The sequence below is a fragment of the Phycodurus eques genome, chromosome 1 (assembly GCF_024500275.1).
Source record: "Phycodurus eques isolate BA_2022a chromosome 1, UOR_Pequ_1.1, whole genome shotgun sequence".
In the NCBI taxonomy this organism is placed as follows: domain Eukaryota; kingdom Metazoa; phylum Chordata; class Actinopteri; order Syngnathiformes; family Syngnathidae; genus Phycodurus; species Phycodurus eques.
Genome location: NC_084525.1, coordinates 24,520,364 through 24,540,853, shown reverse-complemented (window position 1 = coordinate 24,540,853; position 20,490 = coordinate 24,520,364). Strand labels below are relative to the sequence as shown.

Genomic DNA, 20,490 nt, shown 5'->3' with positions numbered 1-20,490 from the left:
ACGGGAAGAACTTTAAGAAGCAAAACTGGGAGGACAGAACGTAAAGCTGGAAACACGCAAAGCATCAACTCATCATCTTCCCGGGCTGGGCGATACAGCCTCAAAATAAAATCTCAGATAATCACAACTAGTGAGGGTTTACTAGATTTCTGAAAGAAAAAAAAATCTTGACCCATAAATTCAAACAGATTAAATCAATTAATCACCAAGCCCTAGCTTCATCAAAGTGTAGTTTTTTGCATGTTCTTCTTGTAGATTACCTGTTCTAAAGCAGCTAGGTTAGTCCTCAGAGCATCATTCTCCTGCAAGATGTTGTCCACCTGCTCCTGACTGACTGTGCTCTGACTCGCTACCTGCAGTGTCTCATCACGGGCAGAGGGCAGCATAGAGGCAAAGGCGAAAGATAATGAGAAGGGAAAAGACGCGAGTAAAAAGAACCAGGAAAAACAAGAGAACATCCAATGTGGTAAAAAGAGGATAACAGAATAAGTGCTGTGTCACTGGTGGATTTGCTATAAGGTTAATCCTGTAATTCAGACTTTTGTTGTCCAGATGTGCACTTGGGGGAACCCTTGGTCAGGGAATGAAGTTTAACAAAACAAACTGACCTGATCTTTGAGAGCGTACAGAGCCAGTTGGTGATCTTTGTCACTGGTTTCAAGCTTCTCTCTCAGCTCCATCGTTACCTAACACAGAAGAAAAACAACATCCAGTAACGGTCACTTCCCAAAGATTACCATCGTTACCATGTTGAGGGCCAAACGTTGCCCTCTGACCTGACTGGCTGCAGTTAAATCCAACTGAAACTTATGGATTCGCGTGTTCATCAACTTGAGCTCTTCCTCTTTCCTCTGGTTGATCTCCTCAATCTTTGTCCTGCAGACAAATTTGGCACAAGTTCAAAGTGGACGTGTCTCAGACTCATCACGGTGGGAAGACGTGACAATGACGTGTCGCTCTGACCTGCTGTCGTTGTACAGAACCTCCTTCTCCGCGTGAAGACGCTGGAAACTGCAGTATAGAACGAGAACATTTTGAAACCATGAGAGCTGAAAAAAATCACTCAAAACCCGGAATAAAGAAGATTTGTGTTTGACGATGTGTCAGGTACATGCGCTGCATACACCGATCCGCAGACCACTTGACAAGTGTAATTTAGCGGCTGTGTGATTAAGTGCTGCCCCAACAGTGAAAATGCAATCCATGGCGTCTTTGTGGTGGTTCGCACCAAGGTTATTATACTGAACGAAAACGGACAAAATAAATAAAACTAAAATTAAAACTAAAGTAAAAAAAAAATCATTTTTTCAAACAAAATAAAATAAAAATTAGCATGTTTTAAAAAAAACGTTAACTAAAACAAAATTTTACATTTGCAAAAACTATAATTATAGCAAAAATGTCCTTCGTTTTCATCTTTGTCAATTAATTTCATATATGAGGTTTCTGGATTGATTTTAAATGTATTTATTTCGGATAGAGAAGGATGGTCCAACAGTCCTTTGGGAATTGACATCATTGGGCAGCGCCATCATATTAACGGCTGGTCAGACCTAGCGCAAGTTTTGCCGCCAAACTAACTTTTACGTTCAAGCTGTTTTCGTTGCTACGTGTTGCTAACGGAAACAGCTAAGTTGACTACTGACTATCTAACGCCTTCACGGAACCTGCACGTCGGTTATTCGTCTTCTGGGGAAAATTCCAAGAAAGGGGCAACCGGCAAGAGTCTCAACATGCCGCTGTTTCCCACCACGATAGGCAGATGTGAAAGCAGACAAGGAGTTTGTCTCGCTGACACAGCAGGTGACTGAACTACTGCAAAAAAAGGACATTTTCACAGCACTACTTTAGCAACAACAGGAAAACTTGAAACGCTTTGTCACAATAATCACGGACTCAAAAGAAAGGAAAAAAAATAACGGACTGGATGCACTTTCACTGGAGATAAAGCAGGTAAAAGCAAGCTTACTTTCTATCCATCTGTCTACCAGTCACAAATCTGAAAGTCCACTTGAGAAGTTTGCAATTTAGCAACAAGGGAAGAAAAACATGCAAATAAGTAACTTTAACTTGAAAATTCATTTTCAAGTTTAAGTTAAACATACAAACACATTTTTAAAAGGGAAATACCAAAGCGTGCCTCATGAATGGTTTTACGGTACATTGTGATGAGCTGGGGACTCCATCGTTCTGCTGGGGGACTTCAATGCTCACGTGGGCAGTGACAGTGAGACCTGGAAGGGCGTGATTGGGAGGAACGCCCCCCCCCCCCCCCCCCACCCCCCGATGAGAACCCGAGCAGTGTTCTGTTATTTGACTTCTGTGCTCATCACAGATTGTCCATAACGAACACCATGTTCAAGCATAAGGGTGTCCACACGTGCACTTGGCAGCAGGACACCCTAGGTCGCATCGACTTTGTGGTCGTGTCATCGGACTTGCGGTTGCATGTCTTGGACACTCGGGTGAAGAGAGGGGCGGAGCTGTCAACTGATCACCACCTGGTGGTGAGTTGGCTCCGATGGTGCGGGAAGATGCCGGTTCGACGTGGCCGCCCCAAACGTATTGTGAGGGTCTTCTGGGAACGTCTGGCAGAATCCCTTGTCAGAAGGAGTTTCAACTCCCACCTCCGACAGAACTTTGCTCATGTTCCGGGGTAGGCGGGGGACATCGAGTCCGAGTGGACCATGTTCCGCGCCTTCATTGCTGAGGCGGCCGACCGGAGCTGTGGCCGTAAGGTGGTTGGGTGCCTGTCGTGGCGGAAATCCCCAAAACCGTTGGCGGACACCAACAGTGAGGGATGCCGTCAAGCTGAAGAAGGAGTCCTATCAGGCTTTTTTGGCCAGTGGGACTCCTGTGGCAGCTGATGGGTACCAGCTGGCCAAGCGGAACGCAACTTTGGTGGTCGCTGAAGCAAAAACTCGGGTATGGGAGGAGGAAGGCTTGAGGAAATTCTGGTCCACCATCCGGCGTCTCAGGAGAGGAAAGCAGTGCACCACCAACACTGTGTATAGTGGGTTTGGGGCGCTGCTTACCTCGACTCACGACGTTGTGAGTCAGTGGGGAGAATACATCGAAGACCTCCTCAATTCCACCCATATGCCTTCCCACTCCCCGGGAGTGGATGAGATTCGCCCGGAGTTCCTAAAGGCTCTGGATGTTGTGGGGCTGACCTGGTTGACACGCCTCTGCAACATTGCGTGGACATCGGGGACAGTGCCTCTGGATTGGCAGACTGGGGTAGTGGTCCCCCTTTTTAAGAAGGGGGACCGGAGGGTGTGTTCCAACTACAGGGGGATCACACTCCTCCGCCTCCCTGGTATGGTCTATTCACAGGTGCTGGAGAGGAGGTTATTTCGGGAAGTCGAATCTCAGATTCAGGAGGAGCAGTGCGGTTTTCGTCCTGGCCGTGGAACAGTGGACCAGCTCTACACCCTTGGCAAGGTCGTCGAGGGTGTTTTGTGGACTTTGTGGACCCTGATACGGGCTGTTCGGTCCCTGTACGACCGGAGTCAGAGTTTGGGCCGCATATCCGGCAGTAAGTCGGAATTGTTCCCAGTGAGGGTTGGACTCCGCCAAGGCTGCCCTTTGTCACTGATTCTGTTCATAACTTTTATGGACAGAATTTCAAGGCCCAGCCGAGGTGTAGAGGGGGTCCGGTTTGCTGGCGTCAATATTGCAGCTCTGCTTTTTGCAGATTATGTGCTTCTGTTGGCTTCATCAAGCCGTGATCTCCAACTCTCACTGGAGCAGTTCGCAAGCGAGTTTGAAGCGGCTGGGATGAGAATCAGCACCTCCAAATCTGAGACCATGGTCCTCAGTCGGAAAAAGGTGGCGTGCCCTCTCCAGGTCGGGGATGAGATCCTGCCCCAAGTGGAGGAGAGATATCTTGGGGTCTTGTTCATGAGTGAGAGAAGAATGGAACGGGAGATCGACAGGCAGATCGGTGCAGCGTCTGCAGTGACGCGGACTTTGTATCAATCCGTTGTGGTAAAGAAGTAGCTTAGCCGAAAGGCGAAGCTCTCAATTTACTGGTCGAATTACGTTCCTACCCTCACCTAATCTCATACTTGACAAATATCCCCTATAAAAAAACTAAAACTAATAAAAATTAAACCAAAGCATTTTTGAAAAAAAAAAAAAAAAAAAAAAAAACTAACAACAAACCTGCTCTAAAATCTACTTAAAACTAACTGAATTTGAAAAAGAAGAGTCAAAACTAAATAAAAGCGAACTATAATGGAAAATCCTAAACTATTACAACCCTGGTGTTCTTTCGCTCTCGCTCTCTCTCTCATCCAAGACTCAACAAATATTCGCCCATAGCCCCACTCTCAGTAGCAAACGCCTTACTCGGCTGATCCGACATTATTGGGGGCAGACATAAGACATTTGCCTCAAAACACGCACATTTCAGATAAAGTCAAAGAGATGTTAAGTGCGCTGTAATTCTTAATCCCTGGGGTTAAATTTTAAATATGGAAAAAAGGGTAAATATGTCTCCTTTTAATAAAAATTGTTCAAAAAGTGATGGACATCTCACCTCTCCTGTTTCTTCTTTAACTTGTCAGACAGCTGAAAGACAAATGTTGCATCATTCCAAGATCACTCAAAGAATTGGTAAAGCATGGCGAGCATTGGTGACGTTTACCTTTGACAATTCATCCTGCAGTTTGGAGAGTTCAGCCTGTTTGGTAACCTGGAAGTTGATTGGGAAAAGGATTGAATTCACATGATGACAACAGTCACCGTATAAAGTTCATGACCAAGCTCACTATGAGAAGATGATGATTTTTGTTGACAGGTAAAACAGATGTGTCAAAGTGACAGCTGAATACGGTGGGAGAAAAAAGTATGTGAAGCCTTTGAAATTTCTTACATTTCTGCAGAAATTGGTCATAAAATGTGGTCTGATCACCTAAATCACAAGAAAAATCCGTCTGCTTAATCTAATTCCACAAACAATTATATGCTTTCATATTTTTATTGAAAATAATATGTAAACATTCACAGGACAGGGAGGAAAAAGTCAGGATTGAATTGAATAACTGGTTTACCCTACTTTGGAAGGAATAACAACTAAACATCTCCTGTAGTTGGAGATCAGGCGTGCTCAACAATCAGGATGAATTTTGGACGATTACCGTAATTTCTCATGTATAATGCGCACCTCCAAAGTTCACCTAAAAATTCTGGAAAACCCTTCTACCAATGTATTATGCATTTTTACAATGCATGATTTTGCTTCTACCCATATGATCAAAACATTAAGTAGTATCTGTATTTTGTTAGTTTTTTGAAAGAATTATTCTGAAGTTAAGCACTTTATTTGAACATGTAATTATTTGTATTAACTTGCTCTTATTTTGAAACGCACAGCCCCACTTTTATTTAGTAAATTAGAAAACACTGTTGTGCTCATATGTTTGATTTCCCAGGCAGAATTTGTAAGATGGAGACTCTTTAAAGAAACCATGAAAGGCCAGGCGAAACAATTTAAGTTTATTTTAATGGAATTCAAATTAAACTGTCAAGCATTTCAGAAAAGCATTATCCTTAAACAAAACATAACCATAAAGAAATTAATGATGGTTGTTGTTCAGTCATCCGTTGTATTTAAAAAAAAAAAAACATTTCACAAATTCTGCGAGGGTATGTCCACTTATGAGCACAAAGGAGGTCGCATACATTTATAAAATGTGAGTTGTTTTCATTTTCCCCTAAAAAAAATTACTTTTGACATTTTTGGGGGGAAAGAAATGCGCATTACACACGAAGAATTACGGTACTCTTTACAAATCTGTTGCAGTTTAGCAGGATTCCTGGGATGTCTATTGTGCATCTCAATCGGGCTGAGATCAGGACTTTGACGAGGCCACTCCAGAAGACATTATTTTCTTCTGAAGCCATTCTGTTTCGGGTCATTGTCCTGTTGCGATACTGATCCTCTTTTGAGCTTCAGCTGTTGGACAGATGGCCTCAAGTTCCTCTGAAAGATAGGTTGATAAACTTGAGAATTAATTTTTCCATTGATGATAGAAAGCTGTCCAGGCCCTGAGCAAATGAAGCACACCCATGATGCTGAGTATTGACCATCTGGCAGCGTGGTGGAGTCCATGGCCATCTTAAAGGCCTCTTTATACTCCCGCATTGTATCACGTGACCGACGCATTGGGCCGCGCGGCCCCTCTGCGTCACTTGACGCGAACACGGCAAAAAATTTTGCTGCGCATAGAATACCGCAGAGATCATCTCTCGAAATTGGTCCGTTTTAGTCACATGCTGTGATGACATACTCAGCGTTCCCCTTGGTTCTACATACCATCTACGCCCCCGCCTTCTTGATCGATTTTGCAGCATAATTAAACATATCATCTGCTCATCTAGGTCCATTTGTTCTAGCAGACACTGTTACACGGTCGCCATTGTTGTCGCTTTGTTCCTTGTTCCGGACAGGAAAGTCAAAACGGCTACCGGAAATGGCCAAAAAAATGCACCCTGTGGTGTCCTAGCCAATACCAGCCGTAGCGACACCCCCAACTTGGAGGAGAACTGCAGTACATTCAACTGCGTGCGTGGGTTGCGCTCGAGTATCAAGACAAACTGAATGCGGGATAGCCGCAGTGACTGCACGCGCGAATATAAAGAAGCCTTAAGGAGGGCAGCTAATTGGAGATGGGATACAGCTGCTGAGTGACTCCAACGCAGCACACCTGCAAGAACTCACAAACAAGCACACGTGCACACACGGGCACAGCTCAGGGTGCCGAGACAGCAGACCTGACACATTGAGCATTCTGTGGTCTGCTCTTGCAGTCATCTTTACGTGACAGCCACTCCTTGGAAGATAAGCAACAGTGCTGCACTTTCTCCATTTATAGACAGTTTGTCTAACTGTGGACTAATGAACATCAAGACTTTTACAGATACTTTTGTAACCTATTACAGCTTTATTCATGTTAACATTTCTTAATCGTAGGTCTTCTGAGAGCTGCTTTGAGCGAGGCATGGTACACATCAGGCAATGCTTCTTGACAGCAAACAATTCAAAACTGATTGCGTTTTCTAGTGGTCAGACCAGCTTTAAGCCACATCTTCAATCTTGTATCATGGATTGGACTCTAGGTTGGCTCACACCTGACTCTGATTAGCTCTTGGAGAATTTGAAGAAACATTTTCCTGCCGGTCCTGTGAATGTTTACATGTTCTCTATTTTCAAGAGTAAAATGAAAATATATACAGTCATTTTTTTGTGTGGTTTAAGTTAGTCTGTTTGTTTATTCTTGCGATTTTGGTGAAGATCAGACCAAATTTATGATGTATCATACACGTACGAGTAATTTAATACCATTAATTGGGTTGACTACTGTTTTACTTTCACTTTTATTGGTTTTTATTGTTTGTTTTGTTTTTGATTGGTTTATATGTTTGCCTTTTTTCTAGAGATGCACGATAAGTATTGGACTGATAAGTATTGGGCCAATATTGGGGGAAAAAATGACGTCACACCCATCAGTCCAATAACCACCCCCAATAAATAAATAAATAGAACATTTTTAAAAACTGGACCGATAACAGCTGTATTATTCAGGGGTGCGCTGGTCGCCACTCGCCAGCGGCCACTCGGTATGAGGCTGTTGTTGCATTCGCTCCTGACAGTCATGTATATTATGACCAAAATTCAACTCCATAAAGTCAATATCCGCAGTAAATTAGCTTATGTCGCCAGCACTTGCTGAAATTACAACCATCCAGTGACTGAGTTCGTAACTACCACGCTCACGCTTAGCACCTATAGCCGACAGAGGAGCAAGCAGGGGCGGTTTGGCCGCATGCGAAAGCACGGTTGACGCAATGGGGTAACAGCTAAGATAAGAAGAGCTAACCCATCCAAACACCGCTCTGCCTATCCTCCTTTCCAATGTTCGTTCACTGAACAATACATTATTATACATATACATATATATACATACATATAAACAAATATAGACACACACACATATATATATACACATACATATAAACAAATATATACACACACACACACACACATATATATATATATATATACACACATAGATATATACAGACATATATATATATATATATATATATATATATGTGTATATATATATATATATATATATATATATATGTGTATATATATATATATATATATATATATATATATATATGTGTATATATATATATATAGAGAGAGAGAGAGAGAGAGAGAGAGAGAGAGAGAGAGAGAGAGAGAGAGAGAGAGAGAGAGAGAGAGAGAGAGAGAGAGAAAGAAATGTGGTGTCAGGTTTTCAACAGTGTGACAAGTGAATGTTAAGTATGTGTCAAGTGTGTGTGACAGAGCAACAGGTGTGTGTGACAGCTGAATGAAAGGAGAGTGTCAGTGCTTGTGTGTGTGACAGAGCAACAAGTGTGTGTGTGTGTGTGTGTGTGTGCGTGTGTGACAGGTGTCAGGGCAGTGGCGAGTGTGTGTGTGTGTGTGTGTGTGTGTGCTTGCGCACACACCTCCAAGTGGCGCAGTTGCTCCCTCAGCAGCCTCTTCTCCTCATGCTGGGTGTTCAGGGCGACCTCCAGCTCTGCTCCAAAGCAGTGAGTTATTGGACACAGAGCAGCCGACCAGCCTAGCGCTGAGTGCTTAGCTACAATCTCCTCTACGCTCTTCTCTGACAGGCCTAAAGGGGGCGCCGCACACAGCAGGGGCAGTCTGCCAATTAGTGTGCTAGACACACAATACACCATTTACACCGCGAGTTGTAAAAATTGGGATCGGCCCAGATGCATAGTATGTCTGCCTTATGAAGGCTTCAGTTGTGGTAGTGATAGTGCTGCGCTACTGTTGTGATAGTGTTCTGGCAGCGTTATGGTAATGCAAAATAATCCTAACTTTTTGCGAGTAGTATAATTAATAGGACCACAATAACAATACAACATATTGTTTGTGACACGTGAGTCTGAAGTTGTGCAGCCATTGCCGATGAGTGTGGTGGCCATTTAGCACCACCTGGTGGATTTGAATAAAGCTACATGTTTTGTCCACTGTATAGTCGAATACAGTGATTCCCAACCAGTGTGCTGGGGCACATTAGTGTGCTGTGGGAAATATCTAATTTTACTTACTTGCTCCAAATTTTTTTTATCTTTATTCATCTATTTATGCCAGTGACGCAAAGTGACAGACAGAACAAATAAATGCTCTTCTATTAGATGGCAGGAAGTACATACAGTAATTAATGTATCCACTTTTTGTGACATTTTTGTTTGTTGGTGTGCCGTGAGATTTTTCAATTGTAAAATATGTGCCTTGGCTCCATAAAGGTTGGGAATCACTGGTCTAATAGCATGTGAGTAGCATGGGGTGTAATTAAATAATAGAAATGTTCTCACCATGTAATTGTGTTTGTTTCAGCTGGGCTTCACTCTGCAAAAAGGAAGGAAACAAAGTCAGTTTCCATGGTAACCTGAGAGCAAGTTGACTTAGGACACTGTCAATCACCTGCTGCCCATTCTCACGAGCACACTCTGTTGCTGGCTCCTCCCCTTTTCCGCTGACATCACACACACCATTGGCACCAGCTGACCGGTCTGTCTGTGAGGTAGCATTTTGGTCGCCATGAGAAAGTGCTGTTGTCGGCTGCTCGGTGTTACAGTGCTCCTGCAGTGCTGCAGGGGAACAACCAGGGGCGTCAGTAGGTTTTAGGGATCGGCGGGCTTAGTCCCCAGGAGATGCACAGGATGTGAGCGAATGTAGCGTGCGAGCACAAAATTTTACAAATACCCAATGAAGACAGAGAAGTTGCTTTTTAAAATTTTTAGACAGATTTTAAAACAATACTGGGTAAAGGTTTTAAGACACTGTTAGATTTTTAGTGCTATTTCAGTCTTTTTTTTTTAACACAGTACACAAACACAGGAAGTATGTTTACAGCATTAACCACAAAACGAAAATATGTAGACATTGTTTCAGTATGTGCAAAACTGTATGTAAAAAAGGTCACTGTGTTGTCACAAAGTCAGGCAAGCCCATGATTTTCAATTAACAAAAGAATTACAGAAAATTCCCTTCCAGGAGTTAACAATAATCAAAATCAAATTAATAGCTGCAATCGCAAGCTACTTGGTGGGTGAAAGCATCAACGAAAGCACTCTTGTTTTTAAGGGTGTCAAATTGGTCTATTACTCTGTTATGACTCAGATAGTAAAGACTAGAGTACTGCAAGACTGAATTATTCGCCTTCAAGATATATTGAAAAACAATTAATAATAATTGATCACTATAGAGGCTAATGGCATGACTTTGGCCCACAACACAATAACTGTTCCAATACTTTTGGAGTCACAGAGATGACATTATGTGCACAAATGGTTGGAGAACAATATTTCTTAATTACTTTTAAATTAAACAATAAAGTAATATTAAAGAAGTCTTTAAAATATATGGGCCAGGTTAATTTGGCTCATATATATCTCTTGGCTCTCTCCACTCTCTAATAATAACTCACCTAAATAAAATTTCAAGTTAAACAAGTCTTATATGATCCACCTTGGCTGAAATGTTTCATATTTCATCTCCATATTGAGTTGCATATCAGAATCGGAATCATCTTTATTTGCCAACTATGTCCAAAAAACACACAAGGAATTTGTCTCCAGTAGTTGGAGCCGATCTAGTACGACAACAGACAGTCAATTGACAGAGAACACTTTTGAGACATAAAGACATTGACAAAAACAGTCACTGAGCAATACAGGGTTGCTAGTTATCTGGTAATGCCGGTACAATTTTTATTTTATTTTTTTGAAAATTGTGCAAAAAGATGCAGCACTTAGAGCAGTTCAAATGACGAATCTTGCAATAGTCCGGTGCAATGACCATTGTGCAAAGGGCGCCAAGACTTCAAGGACTCTATGCAGTTTAAAGTGCACGAGTAGTGCGATAATCTGGGACAATGTTGATTGTGCAAATGTTGCAGATATTCCTCAGTCAGTGTGAAAATGGGGCAGATGCTACTCTGGCATGAGTGGCCAGTATTGGTCAACAACAGATATGCAAATAGTGCAGCGTGGCGAGACTACAATAGTGAGTGCACGAGTAATATATAATTGGCCCGACAGAAATGTGACAACAAACTCAGACAAGAAATTGGCAGCATGTTGCAATGGAATTGTAGGTTAGCTGTTTAAAATGTTGATTGCAAGAGGGAAGAAGCTGTTGGAATGTCTGCTAGTTCTAGTTTGCATTGATCGGTAGCGCCTACCTGAGGGAAGGAGCTGGAAGAGCCGGGGACCGGGATGTGGAGGGTCCGAGAGGATTTTGCACCCTCTTGTCTTAGTTCCGGCAGCGTGCAAGTCCTCAAGCGTGGGTAGGGGGGTACTGACAATCTTTTCAGCAGTTTTGATTGTCCGTTGCAGTCGGAGTTTGTCCTTTTTTGTAGCAGCACCAACCCAGACTGTGATGGAAGAACACAGGACTGATTCGATGACCGCTGTGTAGAACTGTCTCAGCAGCTCCGGTGGCAGGCCGTGCTTTCTCAGAAGACGCAGGAAGTACATCCTCTGCTGGGCCTTTTGGAGAACGGAGTTGATGTTGGTCGCCCACTTCAGATCCTGAGAGACTGTAATTCCCAGGAACTTGAAGGTCTCGATGGTTGACACAAGGCAGCTGGACAACGTGAGGGGCAGCTGTGGCGAACGATGCCTCCTGAAGTCCACGATCATCTCTACAGTCTTGAGCGTGTTCAGCTCCAGGTTGTCTCCACTTCCTGTCGATATGCAGACTCGTCACCATCCTTGATGAGGCCGATGACAGTGGTGTCATCTGCAAACTTCAGGAGTTTGACAGCCGGGTACGTTGAGGTGCAGTCGTTCGTGTAGAGAGAGAAGAGCAGTGGAGAGAGGACACAACCTTGGGGTGCCCCAGTGCTGATGCTGCGTGTGGATGAGATGGTCTCTCCCAGCCTCACCTGCTGTGTCCTGCCGGTCAGGAAGCTGTAAATGCACTGGCAGATGGCAGGTGAGACGCTGAGCTGGAGAAGCTTGGAGTAACGGAGTTCAGGGATGATGGTGTTGAACGCAGAGCTGAAGTCCACGAACAGGATCCTCGCGTAAGTCCCTGCACTGTTGAGGTCTTCTAGGATGAAGTCCAGTCCCATGTTGACTGAATCATCCGCAGATCTGTTTGCTCGATAGGCCAACTGCAGGGGGTCCAGCAGGGGACCTGTGACGCTCTTGAGGTGGTCCAGCACGAGACGTTCAAAGGACTTCATGACCACAGATGTCAAGGCAACAGGCCTGTAGTCATTTAGACCCGAGATTGTAGGTTTCTTGGGGACTGGAATAATGGTGGAGTGTTTGAAACAGGATGGTACTTCGCACAGTTCCAGAGATCTATTTAAGATCTGTGTGAAGACTGGAGCGAACTGGTCCGCGCAGACTTTGAGGCAGGATGGGGACACATGGTCCGGGCCTGCCGCTTTGTTAATCTTTTGTTGTTTGAAGATGCGTCTCACATCCTGTTCGTAGATGGTTAACGCAGAAGTCAGAGGTGTGATTGTGGTCGGTGGTGCGGCTGGGTGGGTGTGCGGTGTGAAAGTGTCCTTTTCAAATCTGCAGTAGAATGTATTCAAGTCGTTGGCTTGTGTGCTACTGTTCTCAGGTTGGGGGGATCGTCGCTTGTAATTGGTCAGCGATTGGAATGCATGCCAGACTGATTTAGAGTCGTTAGCGCTAAACTGTTTTTCCAACTTTGCTGCATAGTTCCTCTTTGCAGTGTTAATTTCTTTAGTCAGCAGGTTTCTAGCTCGATTATACAGGGCCCTGTCCCTTAGTTGCTTAAGTTTGGCAGTGAACCATGGCATGTTGTTATTGAATGTGCGAAATGACTTTGTTGATACACACACATCTTCACAGAAACTGATATTGGATGAGACAGTGTCCATATATTCATCCAGGCTGCCAGCTGACTTTTCAAAGACACTCCAGTCTGTGCAGTCTAAACAGCTTTGAAGTTCCATCTTTGCTTCATTGGTCCACTTTTTCACTGTTTTCACTGTCAGCTTCGCACATTTAAGTTCTTGCCTGTATGTCGCTATTAAGTGAATTAACCAGTGATCAGACGTGCCCAGGGCTGCTGATTCCTAGACTGGATCACAAATGGCTTTATTCTGTGAAATCCTTTAGACTCAAATTTCCAGTCGATGTCCCTCCCTTGTTAATCTCTACTCATCCGTCCTGATTGCTAAAGTTCAATAGTCTATTATTAGTAATATCCACTCAACTGAGTGAATGAGGTCAGCTCCTGTTTCATGGTGTGAATTCATACACAAAGTTCACTCTATAACCTCGTTCATCTTTATGTAAACAGCCAAAAGCTTCACAATGCATTTCGGGCTAATTGACAAGCTTGTTAGTAGCAGCATGGGACTTTCTACTGTTTGGTGGGGGCCACAGCTAACTAATTGTTACCACAAGCAGTGATGATGACTTACTTTCTTGAAAAAACTTTATGTCCATCCATCACGTTCTTTTCCTCACGCTGCTTTTAGTCAGCGCTGTGTGCTATTTAGGCAAGACAGCAGCAGGCAGGTACCAGTGCAAGCAAGGTCGCACGGAAAACATGGACTGTAATTTCAGTAATAAGGACATTCTCTATATAATAATGTGGAAAGGATTTGGGGCTCTCTACCACACTACGAATTGAAGGGATTTATGATCATATTTAGGTGAATAATGATAGTACATCCTTCACTTTCTTTTCCTTATGCTAATTTTAATCAACCCTATGAGGTACCTACACAGGTACACACTAAATGTACACGCTATTAGAGGCAGATACCAGTGCAAGTAAGGTCGCAGGTAAAACATGGACTGGCAATTCAGTAAGAAGGATGTTCTCTATATGAACAAGTGGAACGGATTGGATAATGACAAACTTGAAGGGCTCTCTACCTTACACTACGACACTTACAGATTTATGATAACATTTAAGTTAATCATGATAGGTTATGTGATTATTTAAACTCATTTCCTGGCCACTTTATATTGAATTTGTTGGTACTTCTTTTGTATGTAGAAATTAATAAATAAATAACCACCAAATAGTTTAGGGGGGCTTAAGAACATTTTAGGAGAGGGTGTGAAGCCCTCCACCCAAAAAAACAGGCCTAATGACGCCACCTGGAACAAGATTGCATTTTGGCTGCATTTTCAATGTTTGCTGCTTTCAGCGGTTGAAATAAGTATTTAACACGTCACCATTTTTCTCAAATATATTTCCAAAGGTACTATTGACATGACAATTTCACCAGATGTTGGGAACAACCCAAGTAATCCATACATACAAAGAAAGTAAAACAAATGAGCTCAGAAATTAAGTTAAATTAATTGTATGTAGTAATGTGAAATGACACAGGGAAAAAGTATTGAACACGCCAACTGGAATGTATTTAATACTATGTACAAAAAGCCTCTGTTTGCAATGACAGCTTCAAGACACCTCCTGTATGGAGAAACTAGTCGCATGCATTCTTCTGGTGTGATTTTGGCCCATTCTCAACCACACAAGCAGTCTTCAAATCTTGAAGGTTCCGTGGGCATCTTTATTTTTTATCTTTGAAACCAACTGAGAGTTTCCTTGGCAGTGTGTTTTGGATCGTTATCCTGCTGAAATGTCCACCCTTGTTTTATTTTCATCAACCTCGTAGATGGCAGCATATTTTTGCCAAGAATGTCTCGCTAGATTTGCCCATTCATCCTTCCTTCAATAATGTGAAATGTACCAGTACCATTTGCTGAAAAGTAGCCTCACACCATCAGGTTCCCACCTCCGAACTTCACTGAGGGTATGGTGTTTTTAGGGTGATGTGCAGTGCCATTTCTCCTCCAAACGTGGTGTGCATTATGGCATCCAAACAGTTGAATTTTGCTGTTATCCGACCATATTTTCCCAGTATTTAACTGGCTTGTCCAAATGTTGTCAGCAAACTTTAAATGAGCTTTGACATGCTTTTTTTTTTTTTTTCAGCAATGGGGTCTTGCGTGATGTGCGTGCATACAGGCCATGGCGGCGGAGTGCATGACTCACTGTTTTCCGTGTGACATTACCTGGCTAATTCTAGGTCTTTTTAAAGATCTCCACAAGCGGTCCTTGGCTATTGGACAACTCTTCTGATTATTCTTTGTACTCCTCTGTCAGACATTTTGCAAGGCGCACCTGATCGAGGCAAATTTATGGTGGTATGTTTGGCTTTCCACTTATGTATTATGGTCCCAACCGTGCTCACTGGAACGTCCAGAAGCTTAGATATGCGCCTGTAACCAGTGCCATCGTTATGTTTTGCAACAATTACTTTGCGATGGTCTTGAAATGCAGCCCTATGGGGGGCACAAGTCAGTGCAAACTGTAGGCCGGTCCCAAGCCCGGATAAATGCAGACGGTTGCGTCAGGAAGGGCATCCGGCTTAAAACTTTGCCAAACAAATATGAGTGCTCATCCAAAGAATTCCATACCGGATCCATCGTGGCCTGGGTTAACAACGTCCGCCACCGCCGCCGTCAACCTGCAGGACGCCGTTGGAAATTCAGCTACTGTGGGTCGAAGTCAAAGAAGAAGAAGAGGTGGAAAGCGGGGTTTTCGGCAGAAAGAGAGGAGGAAAGCACAGAGCCTAGAACTGAATGTGGGGACTTTGAATGTTGGGACTATGACAGGAAAAACTCGGGAGTTGGTTGACATGATGATAAGGAGAAAGGTTGATATATTGTGTGTCCAGGAGACCAGATGGAAAGGCAGTAAGGCTATAAGTTTAGGGGCAGGGTTTAAATTATTTTACCATGGTGTAGATGGGAAGAGAAATGGAGTCGGGGTTATTTTAAAAGAAGAGTTGGCTAAGAATGTCTTGGAGGTGAAAAGAGTATCAGATCGAGTGATGAGGCTGAAACTTGAAATTGAGTGTGTTATGTATAATGTGATTAGTGGCTATGCCCCACAGGTAGGATGTGACCTAGAGGTGAAAGAGAAATTCTGGAAGGAGCTCGACGAAGTAGTTCTGAGCATCCCAGACAGAGAGAGAGTCTTAATTGGTGCAGATTGTAATGGACATGTTGATGAAGGAAATAGGGGTGATGAAGAAGTAATGGGTAAGTACGGCATCCAGGAAAGGAACTTGGAGGGACAGATGGTGGTAAACTTTGCAACAAGGATGCAAATGGCTGTAGTGAACACTTTTTTCCAGAAGCGGCACGAACATAGTGTGACCTACAAGAGCGGAGTTAGAAGCACGCAGGTGGATTACTACATCTTGTGAAGACGATGTAATCTGAAGGAGGTTACCAACTGTAAGGTAGTGGTAGGGGAGAGTGTGGCTAGAAATCATAGCATGGTGGTGTGTAAGATGACTCTGGTGGTGGGGAGGAAGATTAGGAAGACAAAGGTAGAGCAGAAAACCATGTGGTGGAAGCTGAGAAAGGAAGAGTGTTGTGCGGCTTTTTGGAAAGAGGTGAGACAGGCTCTCAGTGGACGGGAGGAGCTTCCAGAAGACTGGACCACTGCAGCCAAGGTGATCAGAGAGGCAGGCAGGAGAGTACTTGGTGTATCTTCTGGCAGGAAAGGGGAGAAGGAGACTTGGTGGTGGAACCTCACAGTACAGGAAATCATACAAGGAAAAAGGTTAGCTAAGAAGAAGTGGGACACTGAGAGGACCGAGGAGAGGCGAAAGGAATACATTGAGATGCGACACAGGGGAAAGGTAGAGGTGGCAAAGGCCAAACAAGAGGCATATGATAACATGTATGGCAGGTTGGACACTAAAGAAGGAGAAAATGATCTATACAGGTTGGCCAGACAGAGGGATAGAGATGGGAAGGATGTCCAGGGTGATTAAAGATAGAGATGGAAATATGTTGACTGGTGCCAGCAGTGTGCTAGCTAGAAGGAAAGAATACTTTGAGGAGTTGATGAATGAGGAAAATGAGAGAGAAGGGAAAGTAGAAGAGGCAAGCGTGGTGGACCATGAAGTGGCAATGATTAGTAAGGGGGAGTTAGAAAGGCATTAAAGAGGTTGAAAAATGGAAAGGCAGTTGGTCCTGATGACATTCCTGTGGAGGTATGGAAGCATCTAGGAGAGGTGGCTGTGGAATTTTTGACCAGCTTGTTCAATAGAATTCTAGTGCGTGAGAAGATGCCTGAGGAATGGAGGAAAAGTGTACTGGTGCCCATTTTTAAGAACAAAGGTGATGTGCAGAGCTGTGGGAACTATAGAGGAATAAAGTTAATGAGCCACACAATGAAGTTATGGGAAAGAGTAGTGAAGGCTCGACTCAGGACAGAAGTGAGTATTTGCGAGCAACAGTATGGTTTCATGCCTAGAAAGAGGACCACAGATGCATTATTTGCCTTGAGGATGTTGATGGTACAGAGAAGGTCAGAAGGAAGTACATTGTCTCTTTGTAGATCTAGAGAAAGCCTATGACAGAGTACCCACAGAGGAACTGTGGTACTGCATGCAGACGTCTGGAGTGGCAGAGAAGTATGTTAGAATAATACAGGACATGTACGAGGGCAGCAGAACAGCGGTGAGGTGTGCTGTAGGTGTGACAGGCGAATTTAAGGCAGAGGTGGGACTGCATCAGGGATCAGCCCTGAGCCCCTTCCTTTATGCAGTGGTGATGGATAGGCTGACAGATGAGGTTAGACTGGAATCCCCGTGGACCATGATGTTTGCAGATGACATTGTAATCTGCAGTGAAAGCAGGGAGCAGCTAGAGCAACAGTTAGAAAGATGGAGGCATGAACTGGAAAGAAGAGGAATGAAGATTAGCCAAAGTAAAACAGAATATATGTGCATGAATGAGAGGAGTGGTGGGGGAAGAGTGAGGCTACAGGGAGAAGAGATAGCAAGGGTGGAGGACTTTAAATACTTGGGGTCAACCGTCCAGAGCAATGGTGAGTGTGGTCAGGAAGTGAAGAAACGGGTCCAAGCAGGTTGGAACGGGTGGATGAAGGTGTCAGGTGTGTTATGTGACAGAAGAGTCTCTGCTAGGATGAAGGGCAAAGTTCATAAAACAGTGGTGAGGCCAGCCATGATGTACGGATTAGAGACAGTGGCACTGAAGAGACAACAGGAAGCAGAGTTGGAGGTGGCGGAAATGAAGATGTTGAGGTTCGCTCTCGGAGTGACCAGGTTGGATAAAATTAGAAATGAGCTCATCAGAGGGACAGCCGAGGTTCGATGTTTTGGAGACAAAGTTAGAGAGCGATGGTTTGGACACGTCCAGAGGACAAATAGTGAGTATATTGGTAGAAGGATGATGAGGATGGAGCTGCCAGGCAAGAGAGCGAGAGGAAGACCAAAGAGAAGGTTGATGGATGTCGTGAGGGAAGACATGATGGCAGTTGGTGTTCGAGAGGAGGATGCAGGAGATAGGCTTACATGGAAAAGGATGACGCGCTGTGGCGACCCCTAACGCGACAAGCCGGAAGGAAAAGAAGACTTTGCGATGGTCTTGAGACAGCTCTTTGCTCTTAACCATCGTAAGATGTGTCTTAACTCACACCTTGGCAATGAGACCTTTTGTTAGGCCATCAATTAGGACTGAACCATCTGATCTTCATTTGCACTGACAAGGAGTTCTATTGCTGTTTGATTGTTGATAGATTTTAGGTGTTGTCTTGGCTTTCCATGGCTTGATGCACCTCCCTTTCTTCATCAATACTTTTTAATAATAAAAAAATCAATACTTAAATGACAACTTTTTCCTTGTGTCATTTCAGATTTTTACACGCAACTTAATTTATGATCTTATTTGTTCTACTTTCTTTGTATGTATGGATTACTTGGTTGTTCCCAACATCTGGTGGAATTTTCAGGTCAATAGCACCTGTGGACGTATATATAGTGAGAAAAATTATTTCAGCCACTGTATGTGGAGCACAACTGTTATAACTCGGGATATCCTGATCACATTTTTGGAACCAAGTCCGAGTCTTTTGATTTTAGTATCTGCTGATACAGAGTCTCGATCCGACACACACAGTATAACGATCAAAACTCAATGTTTCATATTTAAAAGACCAACCAAAACATAAATTAGTATTCGTAATTACTAAAAAAGAATATACAATTCTGGTAAAACATTAAATCATTTTTCACAGATTAGAAAGAATCTATACCTGTGAGTATTGTTATATTACCTGTCTGTATGTGTTACTATGATGTTTGTGTATAAATATTCATTATTTGAAGATAAATCCCACCTGTGATGCTAATTCTAGCTAGCCCGTCAATGGGGGTTTCCACTGACTCAGCATTAAGTTGGCTATTTCTAAAACGATCAAGTGTGTCTTGTATTTAAATATACAACGTGTGTAATTCTTTTTGTTGCGTGTTTAGTTCCGTAAACTCCACCTGCAGTGTCATTAAACAGTTTAAAGCACGCTCAGGGAGGAAAGAGACTGTGTTTGTGTGCGTGTCTATCACGCACGCACACACAAACAGTCGCTTAAAGGTCATATTATACAAGTACAAAAACAATACCCCAAAATGTTACATTGTTTAATATAAAACGAAGCTATTACCTTTCCATTTGGAAAGATCTTTGTACCTTTGGATTATTTTGTCACATTGTAACATTTAAAATGTTAGAAAAAGAATAAAACTGATCGTTGTCACGCCATTTCAATCAGCTGAAAATCACGCGATCAACCCTGGATTTTTGATGACGTGATTGGATCGGGACATCTCTCATTTTTACTTTGGTGTTTTTTTATACAGTCCAATATTGGTGAGTGCAGTTTTTCTTGTTAAAAATAAATAAATAAATAATTTAGGTGTTGGGGGGTAGGAACAGATTCATTGCATACTCATTCATTTCAGTAGGGGAAAATTATTTGAGATGAGTGTGGTCACCAGGGTTATAATTGTTTGGGATTTTCCATTGTAGTTAGTTTTTATTTCATTTTGACTTTTCTTTTTCAAATTCAGTCAGTTTTAATTCGTTTTTAGAGCAGGTTTGTTAGTTTTAAATAGTTTCTAGTTTTTCACAAATGTTTCGTTTCAGTTTTGTTTTTATTAGTTTCAGTATTCGTTTTAATTTTTTTATTTAGGGTATTTGTCAAGTGTGAGATAAAAAAAAAAGATCACAAGTATTGTGTAATAAAAACAAACAAACAAAAATTTACAAAAAAAAAGTATTAATTTATTAAAAGATGAACCACCATCCACAAATCCAATATGGGTACTGCATAACAGTCCACAGAATTTGAAGTGCAATAAGTGCAGTGCAAAATCCTGCCACTAAGGTTAGATTAGATGCATCACAACGGTAGAGTAATCCATTCATGAGACATGCTGTAGTTTGGCCTTTTTAAAAATGTGTTTATATGTTTGATTTAAAAAAATCAAGTTCTTATTTGCATGTTTTCCAAACTTCTCAAGTGGACTTTCAGATTTGTGACTGTTCGATAGACAGATATCG

The 20,490-nt window shown here is 42.8% G+C and overlaps 1 protein-coding gene across 6 annotated transcripts in view; it reads right to left on the bottom strand.

The window, feature by feature from the left end:
* gripap1 (GRIP1 associated protein 1) overlaps positions 1-20,490 on the bottom strand; it is a 49,352-nt gene that overhangs the window by 24,294 nt on the left and 4,568 nt on the right. For 3 of the 6 annotated variants that reach the window (XM_061684468.1, XM_061684477.1, XM_061684513.1), the window contains 9 exons: positions 9,518-9,684; positions 9,409-9,442; positions 8,530-8,696; positions 4,652-4,699; positions 4,544-4,575; positions 964-1,011; positions 777-876; positions 609-686; positions 261-353 (listed from right to left, as the gene is read on the bottom strand). In XM_061684468.1, coding sequence (XP_061540452.1) covers positions 261-353; positions 609-686; positions 777-876; positions 964-1,011; positions 4,544-4,575; positions 4,652-4,699; positions 8,530-8,696; positions 9,409-9,442; positions 9,518-9,684 — 767 coding nt within the window. The remainder of the gene's footprint in view (positions 1-260; positions 354-608; positions 687-776; positions 877-963; positions 1,012-4,543; positions 4,576-4,651; positions 4,700-8,529; positions 8,697-9,408; positions 9,443-9,517; positions 9,685-20,490) is intronic. The other 3 variants (XM_061684496.1, XM_061684504.1, XM_061684488.1) reach the window with 2 other exon arrangements.